General features: G+C 42.4%; 1 protein-coding gene across 2 annotated transcripts in view; it reads right to left on the bottom strand.

The window, feature by feature from the left end:
* The window catches only part of LOC123516172 (putative neural-cadherin 2), a 468,611-nt gene that overhangs the window by 28,564 nt on the left and 430,047 nt on the right, over positions 1-10,000 (bottom strand). For both annotated transcript variants that reach the window (XM_045275338.1, XM_045275339.1), the window contains one exon: positions 2,106-4,056. In XM_045275338.1, the coding sequence (XP_045131273.1) occupies positions 2,106-4,056 (1,951 nt within the window). The remainder of the gene's footprint in view (positions 1-2,105; positions 4,057-10,000) is intronic.

The following is a 10,000-nucleotide window of genomic DNA, read 5'->3' as shown; positions in this document are numbered from 1 at the left end:
CCTTTCCTGTACATCTTGAAATACAATATTTTCCTTATAACTCTTGGTAGAATAATCTCTTTTAAGCCAAAGATAACTTATGATATTTCTTGTGACCCAAAGAGGATGTACGTAAAAAAAAAAAAAAGAAACGTTCCTTCTACTTTTGAATATTTTAGTGGAAGACAGATACACACCTTTGTTACACACACACACACACACACACACACACACACACACACACGAGGATGTGCAGGTGTGTGCGTCTCCGCTCGTATAGGAAGAAGAAAATATACGTATAGAGGAGAAGAACAACTGCCCTTTTACTCGTGTCGGTTGGTGTATTTTTTAGCACGAATATTGATTGAAATAGTTTGTGTGTGCTGTTTGTCATCTTTGGCGGGAAAGACGGCTTGGCAGCGCCACTCTTCGGCCGGGTTGAAATGATACAACCATCGTATTTCCTGCGTGTCATAAAAGCTGACTATAAGAGACGGACGAGAGGACTGGGCACCGCCTCCTCTGTATCTTTACTTCCACAATGACCGAAGGCTTGACATCTTGTCTCGGCTTCCACCTTTAAGGGAGACGTCAGCCTGATATATAGGTAAATTAATTTTCAAGAAATCTCGTTCATTTCAAGATCAAATCCGTTTATCCTATACACATAGTGAGGGTTACTGTTAATTCTTTACTAAAACTACATGAAAACAATTATGAAATATTTTACAACAATAAACCACTGCAGGGGTGCAGGATATCCTGGATGGCCCAAACAAAAACAAAGCAAAACAAAATAAAACAAAAAAGTGGTGGAGTTGTCGCACAAAAAAAGGAAAAAAAAATATGTGCAAGAGAGCGAAACGCAACAGAATGGAGAGACGAAATCCATAAATTAGCAAGAAAGGGAGGGAACTCTCCGAAACCGAGCAGGACAGCGAGCATAGGAGGGATTACGTCTCCTGCAGTGGACTCACGTGGGATTTTCCGGCGATTAAGAGAAGAGGAAGTTCTGAGTGACCAGCCTTCCTCTCTACAAAGGAGGTGATGGCGGCGCCGGCAGTCTTGCCGTGATAGACTACTGTGCTGGTGATAGACGCAATCAGAAAGCCATCGCTGTGCAGTGATGCGGGAAGGAACGTGTGAAGTGGCGATCGTCATCATATGTTTTCATCGTAAATAGGTTTTTGATAGAACCATAAAGACAAGTCGATACAAGACCCAGTAATACTTCATGCATATTTGAATGTGAGGATTGTATACATTTAATAATCTAAATACCTGCGCACTGACCTCTCTGCAAACGTGGTATGCAAAATTATTTTTACAAGACATCAGGGACAGCAACAACAAAAATACTCTAATAAGGGAAAGTGCAATGGAAATATCAGATGAGAAAACGATAAAAGGGAGAGCGGTGCGCCAGAAATAAGGGAGAAAAGGATGGAGGGCGGGAGGGAGGAAGGGAGGAGATGGGCTGACTGAGAGAACGCTAACACACTGCCTTCTGGGTCTTATCTCTTTCAAGACAGACATTAACGATCGGGCAACAGTAAGGTGCGGGGAAAAGAGGTGGCTGAGATAACGCAGGTGAGATGTCGGGGAGACAGAGGGTGGGACTTAATGGTAGATTTCAGTTAATGGGAATAAATGTTGAAGATAAAATGAATATAATACTGGAACAAAATTCTAAGATTACTTACAAAGTAAGCATCTGCAAAATAAAATCTGAGTAAGTAATTTCTTGAATAACAAAATTATATATATATATATATATATATATATATATATATATATATATATATATATATATATATATATATATATATATATATATATATATATATATATAATCTAAAATTGACAAATTTGAAAGCAACCCATTTATTGAGATTATTGAGATGCGTTAATTTCCATGAATCAATAATATGATAACGACAAAGTTAGAATTATTTTGTCTCTTTCTTCCTTTCCCTCATTTTGTTAGGAGAGCCTTATTTTTCTTCCCACAATCAATTCTCGAGTGCGCAATCCTCGGTGCAGATATTCCTGTGTCACTCACCTGTCACTTGTTTCTCCAGCCCTGATATTAAATTTATGACAAGGAAGACAGTAACATGACTCACCTATTGGGCCATTCTCTTGCACCTCCCCAAACATGGTGGCGTTAGGGAATACTGGAGCATTATCGTTGATGTCCTTCACCACCACCGTCACCACAGTCTCCGCCACATGCACCTGCTCTCTTCTCATCTCCTCCACCATTTCCTGCACCATTTGCCACCATCTCTTCTCATCATTTACTTTTTGGAGATCTTCTGGTTGCTCGATCTCTTTTTCCTTTTCTTCCTCCTTGCTGGTTACGGAGAAGCTGGCTGGAGCCTCGCATCGGCCTGCCACCGCCTTGTATTTCTTCACGTACACCAGGTCCTCCCCCAGCTGGCTCATTATGATACGATCCACCTTCATGTGCTCACTGCGTTTCACTGGAACGTCGATTGGGGAATGGTCACGTTTATAGAGGCTTCTGTGCAGCTTTGGTCTGATGCTGTCAGGTGATGTTAGGCGTTTGACAACAGCTTTTCTTTTGTATCTTTTGTGACGTTTATTCTGGTACGCGATTGAATGGGTTCGGTAAAGCTCATCAAAGTCATGTTCCCACACGCCGTCTGCTTCATTAGAGACTATCGTGCTTGTTTGCTCTTTTACCTCCATCTCCGGCCTGCCAGAGTAATCCACAATGTATTGCACTGGTGTGTACTTAGCAGCCAGTACATGCTTTGAACTTCGGCTGCGCTTGTACGTAATGCCCTTGGAGGATTTAAAGTTTTTTCGAATGTTATCGTCATTACTTTCAGTAGGACCAAAATAAACATCAAAGTTGACTGGAGAAGTATCATTGTCATTAAATGTGGTTTCAAGATCTGGCTGTAAATTGAGTTTCGCAGACGTAAACAAGCCTTCTTCAGCTTCTGTTCTTTCTCTGATACCATCTCCGAGAACGACTGGTTTCTGTCTTCCTCTGAAGGAAAGCAATTTACGTTGAAAGCCACTCTGCTGATGTTTTCTAAAGGTGGGGTACTTGGCTCTTTTCGGCTTGGCCCACTCTTCGTTTCTATTGAGACTTTTCCTGTGGCGCTCTGAGCCACACATAGTTTCACGTAGCCATTTACTTCCCATCGGTAGTCCTCTCTCGTCATTACCGCAAGGGTGCAAGGAACTATATTTCTCCTCAGAAACACTGTCCTCTTCTGTCCTCCTCATCCTTCCTGTGGCAACTTGCTTACTGATCCCCGTCTTACGTTTTCTTTCAATTACCATCTCTTCCTTTGAGATTCTGCGATTCTTGTCTAGCAACTTCCTCTCCGTCATCCACTCACTTTGGGAAATATGCTGCTCCTTCTTATTCAAATGCCTGCCATGCTGGTTTGATGGTTTGTCTTCGCTTTTAGAGGGCGTCACAATTCCCTTGTCGGTCATTTCATTTTTCCCATTTGGCAGAAAGGTTAGCGTATCCGCATTTCTCCTTCCACTCGCCTCCTTCATCCTCGAGGGCTTACGGCTGGCCGCTTCCTTCCCCTTGGCTCTCTCGTCTTCTTCCAATTCTTCTTTCGATTCCCTTTCTTCCTTTCCCTCCTCTCGGTTCCCCTCCGCCTTTAGAATAGCACTGGACAACGAAATCGGATCTCGTCGAACGAATCGATGATCGGGTAACCTTTGGCCAGTCTGCTGGAAATACTCAATTTGTGATGGCCAGCGAGAGTCATACAACATACCGTGTTTCCTCTCCAGGGAATTCTTGGGAGCTTGGATAAAGTAATAGGGCTTCTCTAGTGGGTTTCTGTTATTCCCTGAAAAGTACCGTGATCCGGGAAATGAGGCTGATCCGTGGATAGGAAGAAACCGTGGCGCGCTGTTATCTTCTGGGCGATCCTGCGGAATGGGAGGGGACAGGCGGGGACGTCTGGAGGCCCGGGTGGCGGCGGCGGCCAGAGAAGGCGAGACCCTTTGGCCGTCTCGCACCTGCACCTTGACGCGCCACACTGCCCGGCCCTTTGGAGGATCTCGGTCCACAGCCTGTTGGGAGAATTTATCTAGACAATAAAACGTTACATTCTGAAAACTCTGCAAAGCACTGACTGCAGCTTTTACTTTCGCTCAATAATACGTTATAGTCCCGGAAGAGTCACCCACAGCCTCTCGCGTGTCCCGTAGTGAAGACTGTACTCATTCCTATGGTAATTGGTTGATTGAAACGTAATATTGTTAGCAGTGGTAGCGGTGCTGCTGTTGTTTGGGAAATTTATGAATCTACGTATGCCTCGTGTGTGTGTTTGTGTGTGTGTGTGTGTGTGTGTGTGTGTGTGTGTGTGTGTGTGTGTGTGTGTTGGCTTGGGTGGGTATGTCTGTCTGTCATTCTGTCTGTCTGTCTGTCTGTCTGTCTGTCTGTCTGTCTGTCTCCGTCTCTCTCTCTCTCTCTCTCTCTCTCTCTCTCTCTCTCTCTCTCTCTCTCTCTCTCTCTCTCTCTCTCTCTCTCTCTCTCTCTCTCTCTCTCTCTCTCTCTCTCTCTTCACTAACAAAAATTTATCACAAGAGTCTGAGGAGGCTTTATACCTCTGCCTCGGAGCAAATCGCTTCGCTACACCCTTTAAAGTTCTCCATAAAACTCCTATAAAAAGTTTACTCCAAATAACTTACATTCTTACACCACCTCGGTACTATAATCATACGACAGTAAAAAAAAGAGGTGAAACGATGGCCGTAAAGCAAGTTTCTATATTCAATTCCCGTAATAGAATTTCTTTGTAAAATTTTGATAAAGAAAACAAATCTAAAAATAGTTTCTCGTTTTCACGCAGCAATTCCCTTTACCTTGATGGGCCACAAGCAGTACGTTTGTGGAAGGAAGCGATATATTAAAATAGTGCAGAGGTAATTTTGCAGATGCCTTGTCAGAGAGAGAGATAAGATGAAAGTCATACAAGAAACTCTTGCGCCTTCTTCCGTGACTCACGCGAGCAGTGCTTGGGGATTACGTTTCCGCGCCAAACGAGTCTGAACTGGATAAAGGCATTGTTTCCTTATCTCCTCTGCTCTGCTCTTACGCCGGCAGGAAGAACAGGGGGGGCTCGTGCCGGGCTCATGGAACACACTCTGCTTCCTGGCACAAGCGAGGCTGCGAATGGCGTCCGGTAGTTGATTCAGACTATAGGATGAGGGCGCCGATTCAGGTTGCCAGATCCCTTCCTCTCACACCCTCGCTCGCCGCCCACCTCCCTCACCCCTCACCTCCCACACCCGTGATAGACGCCCCTGCTCTCCCGCTCCACTACCTTCCTGATGGTGTGCCACTCCCTCTCTATCTATTTTTATTCCTGTCCTCCTGCTACTGCTCTTACCCCTTCTCCTCTTTTCCTCCTATCCCTTACTTCTTCTTCCTCCTCCTCCTCCTCCTCCTCCTCCTCCTCCTCCTCCTCCTCGTCTTCGTCCTCAGCCTGCAGGTGCTTTAAAAGCACTATACTGGTCATAACTATTGCTATGACCATCCTAACCCCCATTGCCACGACCGAAACAAAGAAATGGAGGAAACTCAGATGAAATCATTATATTCGCCCCCAAAAACAATGCAACCGTGTAGGCACGTTCTTTCCTTCCATACTGGTACTGTGGTGTCTCAGGTTAATGTTCCTAGTTCCTCTTTACGTTCGGTAGCTGCTATCAAGCAAAAAATTAATGTTTTAACACACACACACACACACACACACACACACACACACACACACACACACACACACACACACACACACACACACACACACACACACACACACACACACACACACACACACACACACACACACACACACACACACACACACACACACACACACACACACACACACACACAGAGAAAGCTCAAACTGAATGTAGTTGTCTATCACTAATATCGCGTGTTAATATCTTGATATACTGATCATTGTAACTTGCCGTTCATAGTATAAACGTTAAGTGTTGTAACAGCCATTATCTTAGTAATATATACCTGTCAGGGAGCTTCGGCTCGAAAGATAATCTTTGAAAATCTTTGAAAGATATCTTTGATATCTATGTATTTATTTGTATTTGTGCTAATAATTGTATATAGCAGTAAATATTTACCTACTTACTTACTTACTTATTTACTTAAACACACACACACACACACACACACACACACACACACACACACACACACACACACACACACACACACACACACACACACACACACACACACACACACACACACACACACACACACACACGTTCTGAAAGCTCTCTCTTATGGTGCAGGTAATAGGACTATAAAAAATGAGCTGATTGCCTATTCATGGCCGGAGCTTCCCAAGTGATTGATGATTGGTTTTCCACACTCCCTTGCATCCCTGAGGGCCAATGAAGTGGACGCACCCGCTACCAGACACTGGCGCCCTATATACTCGTAGACACTTTTACCACTCCCATTTTCTGATACAATAACGTGCAGAAATATGTTACGGTGTGAGAGAAAAACTGATTATCTTTTATATCATGAAAAGACAAGCCAATCTTTTCTACTACTTCCTTTTTTTATGAGATTAGAGATTACATTTTTCACACGCTTGCAAGGGACCGGTAAAGATTCAAGCATACTGCAAATTCTAGCGGGAAAGGTTTAAAAGAAAGCTTCCAAAGATAGGTTTTTAATATCTTCAGGTCATAAGGTATTTGCTAGTCTGGCTCAGCTTATTTCTCGAAGGCTCATAAGGGGAGCGGAAGAGCAGGTTGGAGTGGCTGGCAACTCCCTCTCTCAGTGTATCATGAGACGGTAAGTGGATTAGATTAGGTCGTGGTGGTGGTGGTGGTGGTGGTGGTAGTGGTGTTAATGTCAGTGATGGTGCTGATAGTAATAGTCTTGGTATTGGTGATGGTGTTCCCAAAAACCTTACTGTTAATAGTGTCCATTTTTTCTTTATTCAACTGCATACTATCAATATTTTTCAATTGTAATAACAAAATGTAATATAGTACTGAAAGTTTTTAAAGTGTTCTAGAGAAGTAGTGGTGGTGGTGACGATAAAAGAGACAGATGGTAAGCATGGAAATATAGAAAGTTGTGATTTGTGATGCATAAGCTAACCGTACTCATGACTCCAAAAACGAATTGTTGCCTATACGTTGTGCTTATATATATATATATATATATATATATATATATATATATATATATATATATATATATATATATATATATATATAAACACCCTCTCTCTCTCTCTCTCTCTCTCTCTCTCTCTCTCTCTCTCTCTCTCTCTCTCTCTCTCTCTCTCTCTCTCTCTCTCTCTCTCTTTCACGCTCAGGATATATAAAGAGAAAGACGCATCACATAATTAATCTGCTTCTTCATCACATCAGCCATAACAATGACTGTCTATATAAAATAAACTCTAAAACCCTCCTTTTCTCTATCATCCTCAGGAAAAAAAGACCATAATCACATCTTAGCAGCAACCATGACCACCACAACGCTTCCCTCGCCACACAGAGCCTCACCACCACCAACACCTTACATCACCACTAACATTCACACACCACAAAAACACCAAGCAACAGCACACTTTCTGAAAAGCAGTTACCTTTTTTAAATCTGAATGTAAATGTGAACTTCATATACTGTCACTTCCAGCCAGGCAATCCTTATATTATAATCCATTGTCTGTATATTACTGTGTCGCTCACGGTAAGGTGCGACTGATGGAATTCCTGTCAATCTCCACAGACTTAATAACTGCGAAGATTAATTAACGATTCACAACGTTTCCTTTCCTGATTTTCTGTGGATAATTTAATTTGTAGAGTTTTTAATTCTTTTTAATGAACTTCAGACACTTATCAAGTTTCCAATGAATGACCATATTTAAACAAGTATTAAATTGTAATATTCCAGACGGCCTCCCTGGAAGCCTTAATTAAGCTTATTACGCCTTATTACGCCAACTCAAAAAGTTCAACGAGAAAATCAAAATTAGCCGGAAAAGTTCAGGGAAGTGTTTCTGTGTCCGGGACAGGAAATAGTGCCGAGGTTCGCTAAGGTGCAGGTGTTTGGGTCCAAGTGTGTAAATAGATTACTAAGCACGAGCAGGAAGGTCATTGTGGCTGTACGTTGTTGTACGTCTATGATACAAAACTAGATTACATATGTTGCGTTAAGGAAAATAACTATAATCCTCCAAATTGCACACCACATGCTACGGTAGTATACAACTCCTAGGAAATTCTCGCAGCCGGAATGGAAGCACAAGTAATTAATGGTTTTTAAGACAGCGCTGCCCAAGTGGAGGGTTCCCTGAAGAGCCCCACATGCAGTTTTTCCCCACCGGTATACAGGGATATAGAATTTGAATGCTACAAGATTAAATGTAAATTTAATTGGATCTCATAGTAAAAGTAAGTTTGCGTGTAAAACTGACGTAGTAGAGAAAACGTAAATATGTAAATCAGTTTTCTTTACACATTTTTGTCATATAAAGCCTTCTTCCTATACTCATATATTTTCTTTTAGGAAGTATGACTGTACAATACTTGCACTCGTCAAAGAAATATTGAGAGGAAGAAAATCTTGCCTTCAAATTCTCATGTAACTTCATCGCATTTCTTTTCCGACACTCTTCAATTGCAAGGCCGTAGGAAAAATGAAATAAAAAATGGAGACGCCCACATAAACTGACTCATGTAAGCAAAATAAATAAAAAAAAAAAAAACATGGAAACAAGGATACATGACAACCTCACCCCATCTTCATCATACACACACACACACACACACACACACACACACACACGAGAGTAGTCACGTGCCGTGTGTCTGGCATGCCTTGTCCCGTCATGTTGGGGGTGGCGATGGGCGCGACAGGTGGGCCGATAGCCTGCCTTCCTCGCCCTGCCTCCCTTCATTCCCGCTAGTCTTCATCAACGATCTCTGTGTGCCTTTTGCGAGATGCTAATTACCTGCTGACGATAAGTACATTAATGAACCTTTTGGCACGAGAGGCTTCCATGTCACAAGTGTATACACAGGTCTATTTCGAGCATGTAATAATGACACTAAAAATGATTTCGCTCGGAATGAATAATTCAAAACGTCACTTATTCAAAGAGTGAAAGAAGACTGGGATTAAAGCGAACAACCCGGCGTGACTCAAATGCTTCTCAGTTATTAGCATTACCTGCAAAAATGATTCTCTCTATGAAGTGCAAAATGAAAATGACGCTGACTTCTTCGGAAAAAAAAAATGAGGACGAGCAAGCAGAACTAACTCAGACATTTAAGGATCTCTGAGTAAAAGTGTTCTTAATGACATAAAATTAGAGATGACTTTGTAACTGAAGAGCACTAACAACTTGGAGAAACTTGACTTCCGTGTTTTCACTTCCATGTTCCTCATAGCTAAAAAGGAAAAGCTGATGTACGTTCTGTTTTTATATATTTCTTGGGCTTGTCTATTTACCTGTCTCAGTTACCTGTCCATCTAACCAGTCATTACCCTAACTTTCTGTCTCTCTGTCTGTCTCTCTCTCTCTGTCTCTTTCTGTCTGTCTGTCTGTCTGTCTGTCTGTCTGTCTGTCTGTCTGTCTGTCTGTCTGTCTGTCTGTCTGTCTGTCTCTCTCTCTCTCTCTCTCTCTCTCTCTCTCTCTCTCTCTCTCTCTCTCTCTCTCTCTCTCTCTCTCTCTCTCTCTCTCTCTCTCTCTCTCTCTCTCTCTCTCTCTGTGTGTGTGTGTGTGTGTGTGTGTTTCTACTTCGGCCATATCACAATATCAATATTCTATGTTTTTTTTCCAGATGCCAGCCATGCAGAGTGAAAACACACACACACACACACACACACACACACACACACACACACACACACACACACACACACACACACACACACACACACACACACACACACACACACACACTCATAACAACAACAACAACAACAACAACAACAACAATATTG

The sequence above is a fragment of the Portunus trituberculatus genome, chromosome 40, assembly GCF_017591435.1.
Source record: "Portunus trituberculatus isolate SZX2019 chromosome 40, ASM1759143v1, whole genome shotgun sequence".
NCBI lineage: Eukaryota > Metazoa > Arthropoda > Malacostraca > Decapoda > Portunidae > Portunus > Portunus trituberculatus.
Note: the sequence above shows the minus strand (reverse complement) of the source record. Positions and strands in the feature narration are given on the sequence as shown.